Below are 25267 nucleotides of genomic sequence, written 5' to 3'. Positions count from 1 at the left end.
CGAAATTCATATTTTTTTTATATTTTATATACCTCGTATAAAATTAATAAAATTTTATATATGATGGTTGCATCATAAATCTTAGAACATAAAGAGCTTTTTATGAAGAATAACTTTCCTTGGTTAAATTAAAAATAAACGAATTATAAATGAAAATGTTGTTGGTATCCATAATTTGAGAAGTCTTCAAATTTTTTTTCCGTTAGAAGGATGTAATTGCACATATCAGACCATAATTTTTTATACCAAACAATATTATTTCATATACTGTCGGTTCGCTAAACTCAGACACAACTGGCTAGTGATTTTAGTCAATAATTTTGCCAATTTGGCAAAAAAAACTGATTAATAATTAGTTAATAATTACTAAGTAATTAGTAATTTTGCCAATTTTGGCAAAATTCGCAAAAAACAAAAAAAATACCTACTAAAATCACTAGCCAGTTGTGTCGAGTTTAGCGAACCGACTATATTTTAATTTCATAGCAAATGGAACAGTCCATTTATCATAAAGGGGAGGCCGTATACTCGTATAAACCTTTTTAAAGCTGTTAATAAATTATTGCTTTTAAAATATACTTAAATTGTATTTTTGAACACCTTATTTATTTTATATAATAATTAAATTCACTTTCAAATGTCAGTGATGTTTTATTAATATATACTCAATTCAAAATTTATTTTGACATTCACGAAGTGTCAATCTCAAATGTGCTTTGCTTAACAAATCGAAATTAAAAAACTAGCCTACTTAATAGCAACGATTTCAGCTGGACGTGTAGTGTGTCAGCAGAAAATAAAACGATTGTGACGTCACATTTTAGATTTTAAGGTCGATTATCTCGAAAAAGGTTAGAAATATCGAAATGCCGTTTTCAGATTTGGATTCAGAACAAAAAACTACATAAGAATCCATCCATCCATAATTGGAGTATCGCTAGTCTGTCATTTACAGGTACAAATTTTTTTACATATTTCTTGAATTTAGATGTTATAAATATGCCAACTCCATTCCTATGATGTACGTCATCTTCTACACTTCCAGAATAGTATAGTGTGCCTTCATTTTGTTCACATGTTCCCGCTCCAGGCCAGCGGAGCTCACTGATGCCCATTATATCAATTTTTAAGCGTTTAACCTCTTGAACTAAGTTACTGAGATAAAAATGTGTGTACCATTTTTATATATTCGGTTGCAATACGAAGGAAAAACAATCTTACTTTTTAATTAGAATAAGGAGTGCAGCCAGTCCCTTTAACTGCAATTTTCTGCTCTTATTGGAGCTTCATCAGAAGGAACGTAGGCACTGTTCTCCTTAATCCAATCAAATCGCATCGAAATGTTTTTCCAAATATTGCAGCCAAAATGATGGTATTGGGTGGCTAGCGCCATCTGGCCGTAAAAATACGAAGCAAGTTTTCAATCCTAATAGCAAATAATTAATATTGAAAAATATCAAAAATTACTAAAAGATTTTTAAATTGAAAACTTACTGGTACATCCCCATGTATACACCTCCAAGACTTCTACAATTTGCAAGTCATATGGATGCTGCAGTAAAGACGATAGGGAAGGAATTCTAAACTTTGCAATTCAAATCCCCCGTCTGCAGCCGGCTAGGAACTGAAAGATGCACCATAGTTACTCTACTGAGTAATAAGAAAATAAAATAAAAATGTGTGTACCATTTTTATATATTCGGTTGCAATACGAAGGAAAAACAATCTTACTTTTTAATTAGAATAAGGAGTGCAGCCAGTCCCTTTAACTGCAATTTTCTGCTCTTATTGGAGCTTCATCAGAAGGAACGTAGGCACTGTTCTCCTTAATCCAATCAAATCGCATCGAAATGTTTTTCCAAATATTGCAGCCAAAATGATGGTATTGGGTGGCTAGCGCCATCTGGCCGTAAAAATACGAAGCAAGTTTTCAATCCTAATAGCAAATAATTAATATTGAAAAATATCAAAAATTACTAAAAGATTTTTAAATTGAAAACTTACTGGTACATCCCCATGTATACACCTCCAAGACTTCTACAATTTGCAAGTCATATGGATGCTGCAGTAAAGACGATAGGGAAGGAAGACTTCGTATAAGTTACTGAGCTTGCCTGCTTCATAGAGGCTTTTAACATTCCATGTGCCTAATCTGATTGTACTGCTAGACATTTTTAAAGTTGTCGTACTTTTTAAATTGTAGGGGTTTCGTGTGGTGACGACCGGGAAGGCTCTACAGTCTGGTGCGCACCCTTCCCTGCCGGATCTTGGTTTCCGAGATCCATGATCAGTAATACTCTGTTTATGTTTGGATTGCGCCATGTTAACTTTACTCGGGAGAAATAATTGGAGTGGTTTCCCGTTGCCTTCCGCAATGATTTTTCTGGCGCATTAGGTTTACTCCTGTGGGTTGGATAATCGGAAAGGATTTTTGGATATTTGGTAGGAAACTTGGATCGGGACATGACCTCCCCTATTTGGGTTTGGGGGATAGCCATGGCTTGCGTGAGCAGGGTCGCGTCCCTGAAATAGATCTGACTTATACCGGGATCGTATAAGTGTATCTATCCGCTACTACAAAACAAGTCTTATGTAATAAAAATTGAATGTGTGTGTACGTCGATGAAATAACCAGGAACTTGGTAAATTATTGTTTTGAGTGGAACGACTATTTAAGAATTTTATCCGAAATGTCTGACTAAGCCTATTCAATAGACATAGTTGTATTATGAGTGTTTTAGCAACGTGAATAATATGGGGTCGATAAAAGGAAGTTTTAAGTTTGAAAGAAAAAGTCAATGTGGTTCATTATGGGGAGACGCTTAAGTTAAGTATTAGACAGTTAACAGAAAAATTTGTAATTGGAAAATATTAAAGTGATTTAATTAATCAGTTTCTGAGAGCGAAAAACTGAAAGCGAGAAGAAAATTTTTGAAAACCGAGGGTGCTGGATTAGACCTAGAAATACCTAATTATTTTTGATTGATTTTGTAAAGTGCGGTATAAAAATATTCCTGTTTCTAATAAAACTATTCAAGAAAATGCATTAGGAGTTGCAAGGGAACTAAGCTTTGATATGAAAGCTTCTGGTGTATGGCTCGAGAAATTCTGTAAGCAACACAATATTTCCTGCAAATCTGTAGGTATGTGGCTAAGCAGCTGCTGTAAATTTATTAGTGGTTTCTAACTGTAAGGAAAAACTGCCCACTTTAATGAAAGTATACTTTTATAGAGTTTAGAGCACTACTCAAGAAAAAATACTCTGAAAGGAGAAAGATGCACTGGAGGTAAGGCTTCTAAAAATTGGATCACAATTATATTTTGCATCAATATTATGGGGGACAAAGAAAAACCACTGGTAACCGGGAAAAGTAAAAGTCCTCGTTGGTTCAAGGGTTTAAACGCAGAACAATTACCTATCGAATGGTACAGCAATAAGAAGTCGTGGATGACAAATGACAAAAGAAATCATGACAGACTGGCTAAATAAATTTCATGGAAGAATGCAGAGAAAAAATCAAAAATCTTTTGTTTCTGGACTATGCTGCGTATCATCCACAACTTTTGTTATGTAATATTAAAATAATGTTTCTATTTATATGTATATACAACGTACATACATGCACTTATTTTTAAAAAATTTAAGTTAACATATTATTTTTTTCTCTTCAACGGACACCTCCTTTAAACGGACACTTTATGCTGAACAACTACTGTCCGTTCAAGGGAGAGTTCACTGTAGTATGTTAATATCATTTCTCAAAACAAGTTCGCCACAAAAATTACTTTTACGTATTGGCTGTCCATTAATCACGTGAGGCTCGAAAGGGGGGGAGGGTTCCATAAAAAATCACGAAACATCACAAAGGGGGACGGGGGTGTAGGAATAATATCACGTGTATTTATTTTTTCGGAAAATACCCGAAACTAAACTGAAAAGTGGCGTTACATGTATTTATTTTTTCGTCAAATGCATACAAAAATCAAAAGTGGCATTGGTGTGACTGATAAAAAAAATCATTTCTCATTCTAATATTATATAACCGATATAACCCAACAACACATTAATTTTCTTTGGTTCCACCCAAATTTCTGTAGCGACACGGGATACTTTGCATATGGCAAATATTTTAAGTGTCTACGATAAGAAAGGACTCTTGCGAAATCTTTTGTTTTGAATGCATCATCAGATGGTTTCACTTAGGAATAGATACTGGTCAGGACTCTATCGTCTTCGATATGGGTTTTTAGTCTTAACATGTATTATACCTACTATCTCATAAATTGGTAAAGTGGTGCAAGTTATTCTGTTGATTTGGCACTGAATATCTACGAATCTATGTAAGAATCGGAGACACATTTTTTCTGTGTTTTTCTCTCTATTTAACAATAGAGTATTTGACATATTCAAATATATGTTTATTGTTACAAAATGTTGTACAGGGTGATCAAAATATTATACTATTCTATTAATAAACTCAATATTTTAGCTCATGTATCAATACTTCAAAAGTATTGCCAATGCCCTACACAACTTTGTCAAGCATGATCTAGAGCAATATTTATCTTTAAAAATGCACCTGGTGGAAGCGCGTTCAATAGCGTTGAGAGAAGAATGGTGCCTTTCAGCCGGGAATTATTTGGACTTATACTTCCGCATGATTCTTATGGAACCCGTTTGGATGAACAATGGAGCTCTCTCAGAAGTATGGAGTAATATGGCACACGGCCATGCCGTCGTAACAGGGTATGTCAAGCCAGATAACATTGTTGAAAGTTTTATTCCAGATCTGTCTTCCCAGCAGTGGTATAGCGAGCATGTGTAAGAAAGTCAATATTTGCTTTAGGTGGTGAAGTGTGATGATAGTGCCTGCTGTGCTACGATTCGCTGCGCTGTGATTCTTTCGGAACGCTTCGTTATACATCCTTACCCCATTTTGCAAAGCCTCAAGAGCATGATGGCAAGATCCATCATGCTCCATTTCTTCTGCGTCAGTCTCTCGAAATTACTCCAACGTATAAGGCTTCGGCAAATTGATTTATGACCTGTATTGCCCTAGCCTGCAGAAGGATCATCAGATACTTTTGGAAAGGACATTTCAGCGGTGTGCACTGGACTTTTGTACAAAGGAAAAAGCTAAAGCGCATGTGAATACTTGTCACAAGCAACTGATTCTGAGCAATAACACTCTAGAGATGGAGAGATGCACAATGTTCATCCTTCCTGCATCCTCACGCGGCGAGCGAATGGTAGATCGAGAGAGATTCTCTGCGTAGTGCGCGAAAATAATGACGCTGGGTGGCTTGATGAAACTGATATTGATCTTCGACAAAGCACTGTGCCAACAACTGACTTGCTAGATGCTTATCCAGTTATTTGTGTTGAAGAAAGTCTTGCTCATTACTGATCCCAGGATACCGTACATTAAATCATGATTATGTATAATACATTTAGTATTTATTAAGGTACTAATTTAGTACAAAAATGTTTTTCGCGTTTTTTTTTTCATTATTTTTATGTCAGACAAAAACAACCTGCAACCCTCCTGTCTACCTCTAAACGTTATTACTGCAGTCTTTAATTTTTTATAAAAAAATGAATGATACTTATCTACCTATTATACGTGTATTTTATAGATATTAAAAAAATAGATTTTTTGTAGATACTAAATAATACACGTGGTATGAGGGGTGGGGGGGGGGGGGAGGTAAATCTTAAACCTCACCATGTATCACCAATGGGGAGGAGGGTTAAAAAATGCCAAAAAAACATCACGTGATTAATGGATGGCCCCTATATCTCTAAACCAACTAAATAGTGTATTCTAGTTTAGTCCGCCTCTGACGTTGATGCGTATGAGACTTCCAAGTTCTGATTAAGAAAAGAAGAAGGAGAACTGAAACACCTTCGAGGTAGATCGGGTTCGCTGACCAATCATTATAAGTTTTTAGAACTATATTCACCGGAAGTCAGTGGGATTATTAATAAAAACACATAACAACGTTATATTTCATTCATTAAACTTGAGTTTATGAGGTTTTGCGTTTTTACGACCTTAAAAAAGGTAATTAAACGTTTATAGGATTGACGTGTAATTATTAGATACCGAGAATGTTTTAGCCCATTTGGAAATAAAAATTCTCATAACAAGGGCTTCTGGTGAACAAGTTAGAATACAGTGATGAGCGCGCTAATAACCGGCAAAATAGCATAAAAGATGGAAAACGTATGAATTTGAGATAAAAAGAAATAAAACTAGTCGAGCTGGGAAATTTAGCGATATTAACCTATTAATACACCATATTGATTGTTTCCCACTTTTTCCGCGTATAGGACGAGTTTGGCAAATACCACTGTCACAGTGACAGTTTTAGTTGACTTACTCCTCTGATACGTGTAAAGCTGGGAAACAATCAATATAATGTAAATAAAAAGGTTACTATCGTTAAATTTCCCAGCTCGACTAGTTTTATTTCATTTTATCTCACAACTTAATACGTTTTCCATCTTTTGTGCTATTTTGCCGGTTATTAGCGCGCTCATCACTGTATATGAGCCGGTAAAAATGAAAGCGGCATAAGGCATGAAATTAAAAAAATTAATTTTTCTACGACCGTTTAATAAAATTATGCTTATTATTCACTATTTTTAATAGATAATAACACCCATTACTTTACCCGTGAGTAATAATTCATTACTCACGGGCTGAAGTTAGGTTCAAGTGGTGTATGCCACTTTTAATATATTAATATTATAATATAACCTGCAAATAAAATTTTTCTACAACCACTATTCAAAGTGCACTTTTCTGCACGGTTTTATGTTAGCAAACTTGATATTTTCTCACAGTATAAGATATTTGACATTAGTGTGCAGAAAAGTGACGTTTCTGTGCCGCAAAGTGACGTTTTTGTGCCGCAAAGTTCTTTTCTGCACAGTTGACTACCTCATTCTGAGTAACGTTATATTCTGTTTACATCCGTGGTTAAACTTTAGACAAATAGGTATATAATCTATACGACAATTATTATATTTAACTATAGCATAGAAACTAAATTATGGATGTTACAACTGTTTTATTTTACAATTTTATTCTTATTAAACATTTTATAATTATCAAATAACAAATAAGGATTTAGCAACCTGTGCAACAGACGTCGAATGAAGTAGGTTTTGTGTAAATCCGTGACTGCATAAATATAATGTCAATAATGTGTAATAATTGTTTAAATTTAAACAAATTAAGGCAGTGCATTAATTTTTTAACTGATTTCTGTGCAATTTATTTAGGTATAAGGAATTTAAATTGATTAGTAGGTATTAATTAAATACAGTTGAAAATTTATCACATAGGTACCTATTATAATTAATCGTCGTTTGGAAATTGTGATTTTTATTTTTAGGAAAAACTGTGCTTGTAGAAAAAGTATAGTGTGAAACACGTACAGAAAGGTAATTTCTCACTCGTTTGAATTGCGGCACTCGCTTGCGCTCGTACCGCAACTTTTCAAACTCGTGAGAAATTAGTACCTTTCTGCACTTGTTGCACAATATACTATACGTAAACTTGTTTATTTAATACAATAATTATGGCAATTATATCAATAAATTAACTTCGAAAAATTTGAAAGCATTTTTAACTGCAATGATAGGTCAGTATATTTTTTTAGGTTTATGCCTTGTTTACTATCAATTTTGACTTTTATCATTTTTGGTGACCGAGACATTAGCGATTTTGCTGTGTTTATTGGCATTTATATAAATATCGTATATTGTGTTTATTTTATAAGTTATATTTTGTTAAATATATGATAACCTATTATAGGTATATAGTTATTGTATTATATTATATTATATTATATTATATTATATTATATTATATTATATTATATTATATTATATTATATTATATTATATTATATTATATTATATTATATTATATTATATTATATTATATTATATTATATTATATTATATTATATTATATTATATTATATTATACTATATTATACATATTATATTATATGGTTAAATATAAAAATGTAGTTATATTATAACTTTATAAAATACGTCCACCAATAAATACCCATTTCCTATTTTTATTACATCGACATTAGGTACAAATTTGTGCTTATAATTTTCAGAAACGAATAGAACTTGAACTGACTATTTCTTGTTGTAGTCCAGGGCGGATCTCTTTTGAGATGGACGTTGAGAGGTGACTCAAATTTTTTTGCAGAAATTGCTTGAAAATAAATCAAATAATAATATTTGAGTTATCCTCCCTCTCAAAAAGGTACGGAACATTATTTAAATAATCAAAATGTCAAAAATTTAAGGAAAAATTCGATTTTTTTCTTCGTTTTTTGATTATAACTTTGAAAGTATTCATTTCCGAGAAAAGTTGAAATGACATAAAAGTTGTGTAATTAAATTTCCTATAATATAAAATTAGTTAAAAATTTAAAAAATAGTCACCCTAGTTGCAAAATAGCAATAATTGCGAAAAAACCATACGAAAACAAGTATTCGCATTTTACGTTTTGCAACCATTTATGATACATTTAGGACCTTCATATTTCACCCAGAAAAACTTTATGATACACTAAAACAATACTGTAAATTTCTTTAAGATCGGTTTAATAGATTTTGCAAAATAAATTTTGCAATCCAGCTTTCGCAAAAAAAATTAATTTTTTCAAAATGTTACAGGACTGAAAATAAAGCAGATAGCAAGTTAAAAATTTTTTTGCTTATAGAAGTGTACTGTACCTTTCAGTTGCAATTTTCAAAATTAAAATCGATTAATTACCACGGCGTCAGAAAATTTTTGAAATAAACAATAATTTTTGATGCTACGCGCAGGACAGCGGTGTTCGATTCACACAAGTTGATTTCCACCAAAATGTCTTCCAATCTTTATCTAATATATTATTTTCTTACTCTATATTTTGTTGTGTTTTAATATTTTAATTCCACAAAAATCAAACTAATTTTATTATTGTTTGTGAAATATTGTTTAAACAATTGCATATGTTTAAAAATAATAAACTTTTATTATTTAAGTTAAAATATATGAACAAAGAAAGTTTTTGCTAATAAAATTGTTATATCAAAGGATAGAGTATGTGTTTTTATTTTGCAATAAACAAATTTATTTATTTATATCGAAATGTAATAAAAATTAAAATGTATCAATCGTTATCAAAGGTCATTGGAATGCCTAATCAGAGCAAACTATCCGCTGTCCTGCGCGTAGCACCAATAGTTAATGTTTATTTAAAAAAAATCCTGACGCCGTGGTATTAATCGGTTTTAATTTTGTAAAATTGCGAATGAAAGATACAGTACATTTCTATACGCAGAAAATTTTTCAACTTGCTATCTGCTTTATTTTCAGTCCTGTAACATTTTGAAAAATGAATTTTTTTTACGAAAGCTGGATTGCAAAATTTATTTTGCAAAATCTGTTGAACCGATCTTAATGAAATTTACAGTATTGTTTTATTGTATCATAAAGTTTTTCAGGGTGAAATATAAAGGTCCTAAGTGTAGCATAAATGATTGAAAAACGTAAAATACGAATACTTGTTTTTGTATGTTTTTTTCACAATAATTGCTATTTTGCAACAAGGGTGACTATTTTTTAAATTTATAGCCAATTCTATGTTGTAGGAAATTTAATTACGCAACTTTTATGTTAGCACAACTTTTCTCGGAAATGAATACTTTTAAAGTTATAATTAAAAAACCAAGAAAAAAATCGAATTTTTCCTTAATTTTTTGACATTTTGATTATTTAAACAATGTTCCGGACCTTTTTAAGAGGGAGGATAACTCAAATATTATTATTTAATTTATTTTCAAGCAATTTCTGCAAAAAATTTTGAGTCACCTCTCAACGTCCAAATGTACTAATATTTTTACAGATGCGCCCTGGTCTATTGTATTTTAGCAATACATAAGACAGCATTTGCTAATAGAGTTGAGAGAGAACTTTTAAACTTATTAGTTACTAAGCTAGACTATGCAATTTGCAATTTTATTAAATTTTTTAATTTGGCAATAATTGATTGTTTCTGTTTACTTTATTACTAATATATTTTTTATTTAATTGACCATTTATGCAACTTTAGTAAATAATTGTATTGTTATTGTTTTGTTTTCGTGACTTTTCATAAGCTTTGTCGATAAAATTCTACAATTTTTCATGACAATAAAGCATGTTTCTAATTCTAATTCTAATAGTAGACAACCAATTATTAAGCCGCGTACTATTGGTAAACAACATTTATTTTTGTAAATTATAATTTTAATCTCGTAGTTGATAATTTTATTTTTTTACTAATTAAAGTAAAAAAGGTCGTAGAAAAAGTATAGTATTCTACTCGCATGTAATGGCTATAACTCACTCTGATGAATTACGATACTTGTCTTCATACTATTATTCATACTTGAATAATAGCCATCATTATATGCTCGTTGAATAATATACCATATGTCTATTTTTCAAAACCTTTTGCTTACTTTACTTTATCGTGTCCGGCCATGCTATTCATAAAATTTTAGCCCAGTATCAGGCTACGTCGGTTCCATCTTCGTTGGTGAGCCACAAATCTTCGAGGGTACACCGATGAGGATAGTTTTTGCATGCAAGATGTTTTATACTCTGTTTTTCTCCACAGTCACAATTCACATCATCAGGGCCTATTTACCACTAGACCAGTGAGGCACCTGCCTCGGGCCCGTATTTTAATGGGACAAGGAGAGATCACCAAAAAAAGAATGTGTGTGTACGTTGTACGCACGTAAGAAGTTATACTTCTATTATAATATAATTTCAACGAAATAAATATACCTACTTAACAGTTACAATATAAAAAATTAACAATAATTACCAAAAATGAACCAAAACTTAACAATGCCAAATATTAAAAAAAAAGAAAAAAATATGAATCGTCCGGGATTTGAACCCGCAATCTCGCGATTTTTTGATCTCTGGTCCAATGCTCTACCAACAAGGCCATCAAGCCGCATGCTAGTTACCTTTTAGATATACATAATTATACATCACGGTGACAAGTGAAATATAAAAATAGATGTTTTATTATTTTACGCCCAAGGAAGACAATTCCAAAGACAGAAAATTATAATAAAAAACCTTTTAAACCACCTTTTTCAAATTGCGCAAGTTGTATTATTAATATTAATGTTAATAAATGAAATATAAATATTTTGACGTTTCACAATTTGACAATTCACTTTTAACTGCAGTGCCTTAAAAATTTTCGTTCTTATCCTCTTCATAGTTTTCCACGTGTTAAAGTCCAGAGATTGGCCGGTCCATTGAAGCTGGGGAAGAGAAAAATACTCACTCATAGGTGGTTCATCCTGCACTGTTCCAAGGAAGCTTTTCCTGGATTTAGTCGATTTAGTGGTGATCGAGCTTTGTATAGGGCATGTCGCTCGTCCAGGATCTTAGTACAGTCTTAGTTAAAGGTAAAATATTGCAAAACTTCTAAATTTTAAAGAACCGCTTGGATTGACATGAAATTTGGCATAAATACACGGTTTACGGACGTTTCGCCCCCGCCGTTTCGCCCTCGACCGTTTCGCCCCTGCCGTTTCGTCCCCAGCCGTTTCGTCCCCAGCCGTTTCGTCCCCAGCCGTTTCGCCCCCGAACCGTTTCGCCCCCGACCGTTTCGCCCCCGCCGTTTTGCCCCCGCCGTTTCGCCCCCGCCGTTTCGCCCCCGCCGTTTCGCCCCCAGCTGTTTCGCCCCCGAACCGTTTCGCCCCCGACCGTTTCGCCCCCGGAATTTTACCTAACATTTTTAACTAGTTGCATTGAATTATAAATACAATCAGGGCCGTCTCAACCCGGGGGTGCAAGAGGTGCGAGGAACCCGGGCGAAAAAGTTCAAGGGACGCAAGCCGAACTTTTGCTAAGCTCAAACTTACGCTTTTTGTCCTTTTAAAATTTTCAAAATTGTTTAAAAAAAACTACAAATAACAAAAATATACAAGTGGGTTTTCGGTATTTTTTACAAAGGCTATTAATGCTTACTACACCTACGATATGCAAATGAAATAAGATAATCATTTGGATTATTCCAAAAATAATTTCAAAAAGGTGACTCGTAATTTTGACCAATATTTAACCCTTAAATGCCCAATCGGGGTCACTATGGGACCCCAGACATACATTTTTGGCTATAATATCTTTATTTGAAACATTTGGCAACCGCGCAATCAGGTATTTGTGTGGACGTGTCTCCTACGTTTTCTGTTAGTATACCACGAACATTCGTGAGGTGCAGTGGTCTGTAAGAGAGATTTAGATAAGTGGGGTCTCGCTGTGACCCCGATTGGGCATTTAGAGGCACCAGAATATTTTTATTATTTTTAACATTTTTCGTCAGTTTACATTGAAAAATGGACCGTAAGAGAATGAAAATGACAATAAGCGACCAAGAACATGAAAAAATTATCCGAAATATAGAAGAAGGGATATCAGACTCCGATTTCGACTATGAGATTACCGACGAATCAGATAGCGAAGAGCAAGATGTTTTTGAGGAAAATGTTTCGGAAACTGAGGACAATTTAGAAGTCAACAGTGACGAGGAATCAGATGCAGAACCTACCGAAGTGGACGATAATATCAGTGAGGTTAGTGGTCCAACATATACATCCAAATCTGGAATGCAGTGGAATAGCCTACCTTTCGTGAGATCCAAGAGGCAACAAAAAAATATTATAAATGTACATCCAGGCTTAACAAACTATAGTAAAAATTCCAACACGTTTTTAGACTATTTCAATTTATTTTTGACCGAAGAGATGAAGAATGTCATATGCCTTCATACTAATGAAGAAGCTGTTAGGCGTTATCAAGAGTGGAACGAAAAACTTCCGAATAACAAAAAAGAGTGGACGGTACTTACCAACAATGAACTGGATAGCTTTTTAGGAGCACTTATCAAAGCTGGTGCTTTAAGGTGTGGGAAAGAATCGACACGAGAGATATGGTCTACAGACACCTCAATACGCCGGTCATTTTTTACAGCCGCATTAGCTAGGAACCGATTTGAAGAATTATCGAGTTTCTTGAGGTTTGATGACAAAGTGACCAGGGTGGAGCGGAAGGAACAGGATAAGTTAGCGGCGATACGAGTAATTTGGGACATGTTCGTCTCTAACTGTGACAAAGCCTTTGAACCATACGAACATATAACCGTTGACGAACAGTTAGTGAGTTTTAGAGGAAAGTGTCCTTTTAGACAATATATAAAATCAAAACCTTGCCGCTATGGGATAAAAATTTGGGCTGCCGCGGATGTTAAAACATCTTATTTATCAAAACTTCAGGTGTACCTTGGAAAACTACCAGGTGGTACAATAGAGAAAAATCAGGGATTTCGTGTTGTGAAAGATCTGGTGGAACCATATCATGGCAGTTGGAGAGGAATTACAACTGACAACTTTTTTACCAGTGTTCCTCTTGCTCAATATCTTATATCTAAAAACCTTACTTTACTTGGGACCGTCCGCAAAAATAAACCTGATACACCACCACAACTAAGTTTGACAAAAAGACCTGCGGAGTCGTCAATATTTGCTTTTACTAAAGAATTAGCTATGGTTTCGTACATACCTAAAATATACAGGATGGTACATCTTCTTTCAAGTCAACACGATAGTGATATAATTTGTCAAGACTCTCAAAACAAACCCTTGATGATTTTAGACTATAATAATACCAAGGGTGGTGTTGATAATGCCGACAAACTGATTAGGGAATATTCCTGTAAAAGAAGAACTGCTCGTTGGCCATTCAGGCTCTTTATGAATATTATAGACATATGTGCACTAAATGCCTATATTTTATACATTGAAAAAAATCCTGATTGGAAGAAAAATAATTTTTCACGAAGACGTATTTTCCTGTTACAATTAGGGGCTGAGCTTGCTCGAAACAACATGGAAAAAAGAGCGAAATATATAAAACATAAAGCCTATGTAAAATCTGCTCTAAAAGATTGTGGCATACCAATGGTAAACCCAACTACCGAAGTTGCAACTCAATCCGTCCATTCAGCTAAGAAACGTGCTCGTTGTTACCAGTGTCCGCGAAACTGTGACAGAAAAGTGAATACCGTTTGCTCTTTTTGCAAAAAATTTATATGCCAGGTGCACAGAAAAGAAGAAAAAACTATTGTATGTAAAAATTGCAACTAAAAGTTATATGCTTATATTATTATTTAATTTTAATTTTGTTCGAATTGAAAATAATTTGTTTCTAGAAAAGCCGTTAATTTTGTATGAAAAATAAATAAAAATTATTCAAATATGCTTAAAATTATTTTTAACCGTGTTTTCCTTTTAGTCAGTGCTAAATGACGTTACTAAATTGAAAATTTTAGTGGGGTCCCTAGGAGACCCCACATGGGCATTTATGGTTATTTTCATATCACGGGCATTTAAGGGTTAATGTCGAATTTCACACAACAGGAACAACTTACTATTGCTGTTACGTTCGTTTATCTCAATTCGTCAACCAAGCTTGCCGAAGTTAGAGAGAATTTTCTCTCTAACTGGTTTTTTACCGGTTACTGATACTACCGGACAAGGATTATCTAATTATTTATTAGAATTTTTGAAAAATGAATATTGATGTTGATGATTTACGAGGCCAAGGGTATGATAATGGGGCAAGTATGAGAGGCAAAAATATTGGCATTCAAAAAATTTTTTAGATATGAATCCTCGTGCGTTTTATGTTCCTTGTGCGGCTCATAGTCTTAATTTAGTGCTAAATGATGCTGCTAAATGCTAATTGGAAATAACAATTTTTTTTCAATTGTTCAAGAAATTTATGTTTTTTTTTTCGCATCAACATTACGGTGAAATGTCATAATGAATGAGATACCCGCCTTTACATTAAAACCGCTTTCAAATATGCGATGGGAGAGTAGAATTGACTCATTAAAAATATACTTCGTTTTAATATGGGGAAAATTTACGATGCATTATACTGAATTTTTGACAAGTACGACAATGACACAAGAAACTTCGCAAGCTCATTGATGACAAAATTAAAGAACTAAGTTTATCTGCTCTGTCGTGACTGGTAAAATATTTTAGCAAAGGGCAATATTGTCAGTAAAACTTTGCAAATTACTTTTACGGGATATTATTATTTTGGCAGCTGTTAAGATGCTTGATCAAGTTAGTAAATATTTAACCAACAACCGCACCGACACTGCGTTTGAGCAGATATGAATGGACTCAGTACCAATTGCTAAAGAACTCGATTGCTAAACTAAATTTTCTGAAACTGTTCGTCCACTTCCCCGAAAAAGACATTTGAATTACAAACGAGGCTGCAGTAAGCCTCTGTTAGATCCAAAAGAAAATTTTAAAGTTAACTTCTATTATTATTTATTGGACATTGCAATTGCAAAATTAACTGAAAAATTTGAAATGTTGCGGGAACATAATCATAATTATCGTTCTTGGAAAATATATTGAGTTGGAGAAACTCCGAAGAAAATTTAAAAAAGACGCAATGTTTAATTTACAAAAAAAAAAGAATGTTTGTGTACTTTGTAAGCACGTAAGAAGTTATACTTCTATTATATAATTTCAACGAAATAAATATACTTAACAGTTACAATACAAAAAATTAACAATACATAATTACCAAAAATTAACCAAAACCAATGCCAAATATTAAAAAAAAAAGAAAAAAGTATGAATCGTCCGGGATTTGAACCCGCAATCTCGCAATTTATTGATCTCTGGTCCAATGCTCTACCAACCAGGCCATCAAGGCGCATGTTACTGATGTTTCAAATATACATAATTACACATCACGGTGACAAGTGAAATATAAAAATAGATGTTTTATTATTTTACGCCTAAGGAAAACAAATCCAAAGACACAAAATTATAATAAATAATACATTTACTAAAAAAAAAACTAATATATTATTATAATGGCTTATTTGCGCTGATACATAATTTGAAAAAATTAGCAACTAAACGTCATACTGTCCGTGTGCGCATGCGCGCAGATTTATGAAAAATTCTACTGTCAATCGCGCCTAAAGAAGTATAACTTCAAAAAAATTAGCGCATGGAATCGAATTTTTACCAATATTTTTTATAAATAAAGACACAACTCCACTCGATATTTTAAGTTATATAATCTAATAATGTACTCTCCGTTTTCCCAAATATTTTGAAGGATATATTTAACACTTCCAGTAACAGCAGCTGAAGGAGAAAGGTCTTTTTCTAAACTTAAATTAATAAAAAATTATCTGCGCTCAACAAGACAAACAGACGGATGAACAAAACATAAATAAAGAAAGCAAACATAATTATTTTTAATTTTTGCGTACCTATAACCTATAGATAGAATGATGTCAGTGAAATTAGTAATTGATAAAGAGGTGTTGAATGTTGTGTGTGTGTATGCTCCTCAAACAGGTCTGGGTAAGAATGAAAGAAGAGCTTTCTATGACCAATTAGGAGACGTACTGAGTGATTTCCCAGCAGAGGAGAAAGTTATAATAAGAGGTCATTTCAATGCACATGTGGGCCAAGCCAAGACAGGATATGAAACAATACATGGGGGATTAGGCTTTTTGACTAGAAATGAAGCTGGAGATGAGATACTTGAATTAGCAACAGCATTGGATATGGCGATTGTTAACACATTCTTTAAAAAGAGAGAAACTCAAATTATTACCTACAAAAGTGGACAACATCAATCCCAAATAGACTACTTCATGATAAGGAAAGAAGACCTACGTGAATGCAAGGACTGCAAGGTAATAGTAAGTGAGACAGTAAGCCAACAACATAAGCTGCTAGTTCTGGATATCGAAGTAAAAAAGCAAAACTAAACAAAAATATCGGAGAGGACCACAAAAAATCAAGTGGAGGATGCTAAAAGATGAGAAAGAAGGTCTATTTCAGGGAAAGAATAGTAAAAAAAATATGTTGGAACATGAAAGGAAGTCCTAACACAATTTGGAGAAAAATGGCCAATCTTATTAGAGAGTCGGCTATTGAAATACTTGGGAAAATGCCAGGAAAGAAGTTTGAGGATAAAGAGACTTGGTGGTGGTCAAATGAAGTACAAGGAAAAATAAAATAGAAGGGAAAATTATATAAAAAGTGGCAATAAACCAGATCGGACATAGATCTTCAAAACTATATGGTCGCCAAAAAGGAAGCGGAAGTAGCAGTAGCAAAAGCTAAAGCAGAACGTATTCAAACCTATACGATCAACTTGATACCAGGGAAGGCGAAGCAAAGATATATAAAATAGCCAAACAGAGAGCAAAGAAAGCAAGAGATTTTAATTAGATTAGATGTATCCGAGATGAAAATACCAAAATACTATATATATAAAGGGTTGTCTACAGCTAATGCCGTTTCCCTTCCGTCAGCCAGGACTTCCATTTTTTTCGATCTTCCCAGTCTCCGTCTTCCAATCCTTTCTTAGACATGGCTTCGTCGACTTCATTTTTCCAAGATCTTCTAGGTCGTCCTCTTCTTCTCGTTCCTCTTGGGCTCCATTCTGCAACCTTATTTATCCAAGTGTTTTCTGCTCTGCGTACGTGGCCGTACCATTTCAGTCTTCTCTCGTCTATATATTGCAGGGCATCTTTTCCCACTTGCATTCTTCTCCTTATCTCCTCATTTGTTATTCTGTCTCTTCTGGTGAGACCACAGCATCTTCTCCAGTATTCCATTTCGGTTGCCAGAATGCTTTTTTGGGTTTTTTTGTTTATGACCCAAATTTCTGCGGCATATGTCATGATGCTTCTTACTATTGTTTGGTATATCATTCTTTTTGTTTTTCCCTTGATGTTTTTATTCCAGATTACATTATGGAGTTGTCTGATGCAAGATCTTGTTTGTCCCAATCTACTTTTTATTTCTGCTTCTGTTGTTCCGCTTTTCGACATTATAAAGCCCAAATATTTAAAATTCTTCATTCCTTTTATTTCAACTTGTTCTTCTACTTCTAAGTTTTTTACGTCTTCTTCCGATATTACTAAGTATTCCGTTTTCTTCATATTTATTTCCAGGCCCACCTTTTTGTATTCCTCTTTTAGTTTTCTTACCATGTAACTGATATCCTCTTCATCTTGAGCCATCACCACCTGATCGTCTGCGAAACACAATGTGTAGAGATAATCGTCCCTTATCGGTATTCCCATACCCCTACACTTTGTCTTCCAAGTTGTTAGTGCGTGTTGTAAAAATATTTTAAATGGAGTCGGTGACGTTGGGCATCCCTGTAGTAATCCTTTTGTTGTTTTGAAGTTAGCAACTACCTTGTTTCCGATTTTTATATTTACTTCATTTCCACTGTACATGTTTTTGATTGCTTGTGTTAGGTTAGGTGGTATCCCTATTTTAGTCATTGCTTTGTACAGTTCTTTCCTTGGCACGGTGTCGTATGCCTTCCTAAGGTCTATAAACGCCATGTGTACATCTTTGTTCTTAGCTCTTTTTTCTCTATTGTCTGTTGTATTGTATGGATATGATCTAGACATGATTTCCCTGCTGTAAAACCTGCTTGTTCTTCTCCGATTTTACCTTCTATATTTTTCTCTATTTTGTTCCTGAGGATCCTGCCATACAGTCTTCCCATTGTAGCGATGACGCTTATCCCCCTGTAATTTTCGCCATCTTTTCTGTTACCTTTTTTGTATATCGATGTTATGTAGGCTTCCTGCCATTGTTTAGGGATGTCCTCTCCATTTATTGCTCTTTCCATGATTCGGCATATCATTCTTCTTAATTTCTGTGTTCCGTATTTGATTAGTTCCGCCACAATTCCTCCTGGTCCTCCAGCTTTATTGTTCTTCATGGAATTTATTGCTTCTTTCATCTCTTTGTCTGTTATGACTATTTTTTCTTCCTCTGTGATCATTATTTTTTGTTCGTCTCCATCGATGCTGAATTCTGGTCTTTGCTCTATCAGTAGATTTTTATAGTGGTTCTCCCACTCGTCGTCTGGTATGTATTGTATAAAAGTTTTCTCTTTCCTGTTAGTTCGTAATGATTTCACAATTTTCCAGGCTTCTGAACTTCTTGTTCCTCCCATATTCTCTTCTATACTTCTACATGACCTTTCCCATTGTTCATTTTTTTTTCTTTCGTTGTAATAGCCCTAACTTCTCTGTTCTTATCTCTATATTTACGGAGGTCTTGTGGATCTTTTGTGCTTAGGTATTTATGGTATAGTTCTTTTTTTTCTTTTATTTTCTCTAAGGTGTCTTCGTGGAATTCCCATTTGTAATTTTTATCTCTTGTATTTTCTATTTCTCCTAGCGCTTCCAGACCTGCTTGTATTATGCTTTCTCTTATGTGTTCGTATGTACTGTTGATATTCTCCTCAAAACGAAATTTCACTAGCTTCTGATCTAATCTTCTTTGGTACAAGTTTCTTATGGAGTCGTCCTGAAGTAAGTGTATCTTCAGTCTTTTTTCTGTTGGTAATTCTTTATGTGGTTCTTGGTTACTCTGTGCACTTTGGTGTACCCATGGTAGTTCTAATCTTGCTATCAGTAGTCTATGGTCGCTGCCGCATTCTGCTCCTCTTTGTACTCTTACGTCTCTTATTCGCATTGTGGTTTCTTTCTTCAGTATGACGTAATCTATTATCGACTTAAGGTTTCTTGTTTCTTGAGTCCATGTGTACTTGTGAATGTCTTTATGTTCAAAAAAGCCGTTGGTGATTCTGAGGCCGTTCATCTCACATAGTTCTGTAAGTCTTTCTCCATTGTCGTTTCCAACGTCTTCTCCAAATCTTCCAATTGTTTGGTCATTTTCTTTTTTCCCAACTCTGCCATTCAGATCTCCTGCGATGATTATTTCTTCCCTTTTTTTGACCTTTATGATTTCACATTGTAGCGTATCCATGAAGTTTTCCTTTTCCTTGATGTTACTGTCATCTGTTGGACCATATACTCCTAATACCACTATATCTCTACCGAATAATAGGTCTGGATCCCGCGTATGAAAAAAAAGTTGATTAATAGCAAGCTGAAAATTTGTTAATAGCTTAAGGGTGTCTAGTCGGATAAACTTTGATATATGGGAACACTGGAACAGGGGCAGTTTTAATTGTGGAACAGGTTAAAAATTTGGAACGGTCACACCACGAAAACGGTACATTTATTTTGTCCGACAGAACAGACTTATACTCTCCGAACAGAGATTAAACTCTCATGCAAAAATCAGACTGCTATTTATCACCTGTCATAGTTCCTGTTATTTGACATATTCTAAATGTTCCACTCATTAAAACGCCCATTTGGTGATAAATAGCAGTCTGATTTTTGCATGAGAGTTTAATCTCTGTTCGAAGAGTTTAAGTCTGTTCTGTCGGACAAAATAAATGTGCCGTTTTCGTGGTGTGACCGTTCCAAATTTTTAACCTGTTCCAAAATTAAAACTGCCCCTGTTTCAGTGTTCCCATATATCAAAGTTTGTCCGACTAGACACCCTAAAACTATTAACAAATTTTCAGCTTGCTATTAATTAACTTTTTTTTCATACGCGGGATCCATACCTATAAGGTCATATGGACTTTTATTATTCTTTCATTTATGGGCTCCCACGATTTGATGTTCCTTTTATACTTTTTCTTAATAAGAATTCCTACTCCTGCTTTCGCTCTTCTATCTTTATCAACTCCACTCCATATGTGTATTATATCTCCGATTTCCTCTATGCCATTTCCGTTTTTCTTAGTTTCACTTATAGTTAATATGTCGACATTCATCTTTCTGATTTCTATTAAGAGTTCCCTGTATTTTGTGTTCCATCCTTGAATATTCCATGTTCCCATCTTGATTCTTCTCTGTTTCTTCTTTTGTTTTGCCTTGCTGACGTTTTCAACTGGACTCTGAAGATCTATAGCAAAATTGCCCCCCCCCCCCCGTATGGGGCTCCCTCTTAGAGAGGTGTGGGTTACCACCCGGGGATATATTCCGCGACTTTTCATTTTGCCATTTTTTCTTCATATTTTCTTTGGTTTTTACATGTGTTTGGTTGTTTAATCCTGAACGCCATAACCCCCATTTGGAGGGCCTCTTGTTCAGCCGCCCATTCTGGGTCCGTCGCTGTTTGCAGCCGCCCACTCTGGGTCAGTCGCTGCATGTTTAATTTTATACGAACCCTAAAATCAGGGGTCACCACTTCCGCCATACACACCGTACCGAAGATATTCTTCTCCGCCGTGGATACCGTTGTGGTCTTCATCCGTAACCCTGGACAAGGGACCCTAAGCAGGTACTAGTTTCCCGGGTCAGAAAACTCCTGGAATCTGCGGAGGGCAGGGATTGAATCACTTTCCCTGGTAGGACTGTCCAAAAGGAGTTCCTATCCGCTACCCACTACCAAAATACCAATTCAAGAAAAGGATGTCAAAAAGATATGGAGAAAGTATTTTGACAGTTTATTAAATGAAGAATTTGACAGACAGCCTGTGGAGTTAACGGAGACAGTAACAGCAATGGTTACCAGAATAATAAACGAGGAAGTGGCTCAAGCGCTTCAAAAAATAAAGAAAGGAAAAGCAGTCGGACCAGATGATATTCCTGGGTAAGTATGGAGAGCATTGGGAGAGACAAGAATAAGTTGGATAGCAGGTCTATTTAATAGAATTATGGAAGTTGGACAAATGCCAGACGAATGGAGAAGCAGTATATTAGTACCTGTCTACAAAAACAAGTGAGACATACAACAACGTACAAACTACAGGGCTATAAAACTACTTAGATACACCATGAAAATATGGGAGAGAGTAATTGATAGACGGATAGGTACGTGAAAAAACCGAAATATCCGATAATCAATTTGGCTTTATGCAGGGCAGCACAGGAATAAAGAGACCAACGACCATATGGTATTCATTGATCTTGAGAAAGCATATATAGAGTTCCTCGAGAGATTCTGTGGTGGGCACTCAATAAGAAAGTAGTCCTTGGCGAATATGTAAAGATTGTGAGAGATATGTATGAGGGAGTAACGACTAGTGTTAGGACAGGTGTAGGAGAGACTGATAAATTTCAGGTGAAAGTAGGATTGCACCAAGGCTCGGTGCTTAGTCCTTATTTATTCTCATTAGTTTTGAACCAGATAACAGCGAAACTACACGGTAGTATTCCATGGTGCCTAATGTATGCTGATGATGTAGTGTTAGTAGGAAATAGTGAAAGAGACTTAAAAAATTGGAACAGTGGAGAACAGCTCTGGAGGAAAAAGGTTTAAAATTTAGTAGGGCAAAAACAGAGTATTTTGAATGTTCATTTAAAGATGGAGTTACTACAAATAAAATGGTATTTTTGGATGGTGAAATGATTGTGAAAAGCAATAGTTTTTTAAGTACCTATGATCGACATTACAGAGTAATGGAGAAACAGATGGAGATGCATGCAGTAGAATTAGGGCTGGGCGGATGAAGTGGAAAGAAGCGAGTGATGTGTTGTGTGACAGAAAAATTCCAATGAAGCTGAAGAGAAAATTCTATAAAACAGCCATAAGACCGGCTATGATGTACGGAACTGAATGTTGGGCAGTGAAAAAGAAAGAGGAACAACGAATGCATGTGGCGGAAATGAGAATGCTTAGATGGATGAGTGGAGTGACAAAGGATAAAATTAGAAATGAGTATATTAGGGAAAGTCTAGGTGTGGCACCAATTGATGCCAAAATGAGAGAGCATAGGTTAAGATGGCTTGGTCATGTTTAACGTCGAGACGTTAATCTTCCAATACGAAGAATAGCTGAAGTGCAGATTACTGAAAGGAGTAGGAGAGGAAGACCAAAGAAGATCTGGGGGGAAACAATAAGGCAGGACATGTTGGTAAAGGGGATTAACATTGATATGACCCAAGATAGAATTGTGTGGAGAAATGCAATTAGAGAAGCCGACCCCGCATAGGGATAAGGCAAAGAGAATGATGATGATGAACGTATATTATAATGTTCTGACAAAAGGGGGCGCAAAGATGAGTCTCGCACCCCGGCGCCGTGTATGCTTAAGACGGCCCTGAATACAATGTTAGTAATACATTTACCTATTTATCATTTTTTTCATTCAAAAGATACTGAGAGGATTCTTTTTTTTTTATTAAAAAAATGGCAAAATACATATAATAGTAACAAAGATACATAAAAAGAAGAAACAGCATCAAGTCAGTCAATAAATATATACATATTTCAGAATATTTGCAACCAGAATATTTTTTTTAATTTCAAAACTCAAAGTTGTACGCAATCCCACGCAAATAATCAATAACTTCACGATTTCCAAAATCTTCAGCTATATTTTTGACACGAGCTGATATTGCGACATACTTTTTATTTGTTCGATTTCCTTGATTGCCAGCAATCAATTGTATTATTTCGTAATTATGAATACCTTGTTGTTTCCGTAAACATTTAATAAAATGAAAAATATTTGGAAATTGCGATCCACATGTTTCTTGAAAAGCGCGGTGCCATCCTTCCACGGCGTTATTTGTGCGATGTTGGTCGTTAAGAGTGCGTTGATAAACATTCCAAAGTTGAGGTGGAAACGTTGGAATTTGACGTCCATGACGCAGTCTCCTACCAATATATGTATCTTCGAAATAATTGGCTATGGGTACAGCCTCTTCAGGAAATTCTTCGCTTTCAACTAGTTCGGCGAATGCATCACTTACGTTATCTTCAGGAATAAATGCCACAGCGGGAATCATTCTGATCCAACGAGCGAACTCATGATCATTTTCGTATCGAGCTTTGAGCCCTTCAGTTTGAACTTTCCTCCAGACGGATTGCGATAAATGAAAAAAGCATCCAGTCTTCAAAATACCTGGAAATTCCAATTCAAATGCTTGAATGCTAGCAAGTTCGAAATCCGTCATAAGCAGAGTTGGCTGTAATCCAGGTTGCAGCTGTTTCAATTCATGCAAAAATTTTACATACGTAGCTCTTGTTTTATTTGGTAAGAGAGCGTATACTAGCGGTACCACGGCATTGCTTTTGGTGGCGTGGATTGTATAAACTTGTTGAAACATAGCTGGTGCAGTACTGAATGTTCCATCTGCAAACCATTCGTGACTTTGCGCTAAAAGATGAAGGTTGTTTCTAGTTGAGAAGATTAGCATTCTTCCTGACACAAGTTGATCCATCGAATCATACATGAGAAACTGCTGCCCTTCGCCATCAATCACAATTTCACTAAACGCTTGAGGAATCACCAATTCTTGGATATTTCTTGGAAGTGCAGGTACTCCTTCATCTCCTCTGGCTCTACGGATAATTTTCTTCAATGACTCTTTTTTTGGCAGAATTGCAGCAACATCGGCGTGAGCTGCTGAGATGACGTTTCCAATAATCTGTTGTGGTGTCTCCTGTGTCGTCGTGCAACGCTCCTTTGCCGTCGCAACCAAACGAGCAGCTGCTGGCCTAGCAGCTTGTGCTGCATGATTATGATGCGTAACGATTTTCACAACTTGACCATCTCCGTCGGTCCATACTCGTCCCTTGCAGCTTGATCGATGTTCGCACACCCATATTTCATGATCTTCATTTTTTGTTTTTTTGGAAAAAACGTAAATGTGGCTTTCGTGAACAAGTTTTCGCTTGTTTCGCTTTGACAAAACGTAGTCCGCCATTAACAGAAATATCGAACTGAACTGGACGAGTCGTAACTAAACTCAAACTAGAAATGTTTAAGAATACTCAACGCTGACTTTATACAGCTGATATTCCGTTTTTAATAGTATTAGTAGGGGAGCCCAAGCGGGGATTATTGCAGTTACTCGAGCGCGTCAGATTATCATATGGAGAGAAACCTGGTACCCTGCAGATGTACCTCTACCACATATTGGCTCTTAACACAGGGGAGTTCGTTAAGGGGGGCCCGAAAAAAAAATCTATCCTTAAAAAAACTCGAAATTGTCAGATTAAGATAAGGTAAGTTAAGTACATGCAAAAGAGTGTATATTTCAAAAATCTGACGATTTGAGCCAGGCGTAACGAAATGGGCGAGTCCCAAAATTTCACAAGAAAAAAGTGAATATTTCGCGAAATGAATAACAGATCGAAAAACTAAAAAATATGTGCTCAATATTTTTTAAAAATCTATCGAATGATACCAAACACGACTTCCCACAGAGAGGGGTGGGGGGTAAATTAAATATTTTAAATACGAATCCCGCGATATTTCGCGAAATGAACATC

The 25267-nt window shown here is 34.9% G+C and overlaps 1 protein-coding gene across 1 annotated transcript in view; it reads right to left on the bottom strand.

Annotated features, from left to right (window-relative positions):
• LOC126890938 (uncharacterized) overlaps positions 1-24699 on the bottom strand; it is a 31594-nt gene extending 6895 nt beyond the window's left edge. The window contains exon 1 of the mRNA XM_050660107.1: positions 24008-24699. Within this exon, the coding sequence (XP_050516064.1) occupies positions 24008-24699 (692 nt within the window). The remainder of the gene's footprint in view (positions 1-24007) is intronic.
• Positions 24700-25267: the final 568 nt, after the last annotated feature.

Source organism: Diabrotica virgifera, chromosome 9 (genome assembly GCF_917563875.1).
Source record: "Diabrotica virgifera virgifera chromosome 9, PGI_DIABVI_V3a".
Classification (NCBI taxonomy): domain Eukaryota; kingdom Metazoa; phylum Arthropoda; class Insecta; order Coleoptera; family Chrysomelidae; genus Diabrotica; species Diabrotica virgifera.
The sequence above is the reverse complement of the archived record's forward strand: the minus strand, read 5'-3'. Positions and strand labels throughout refer to the sequence as shown.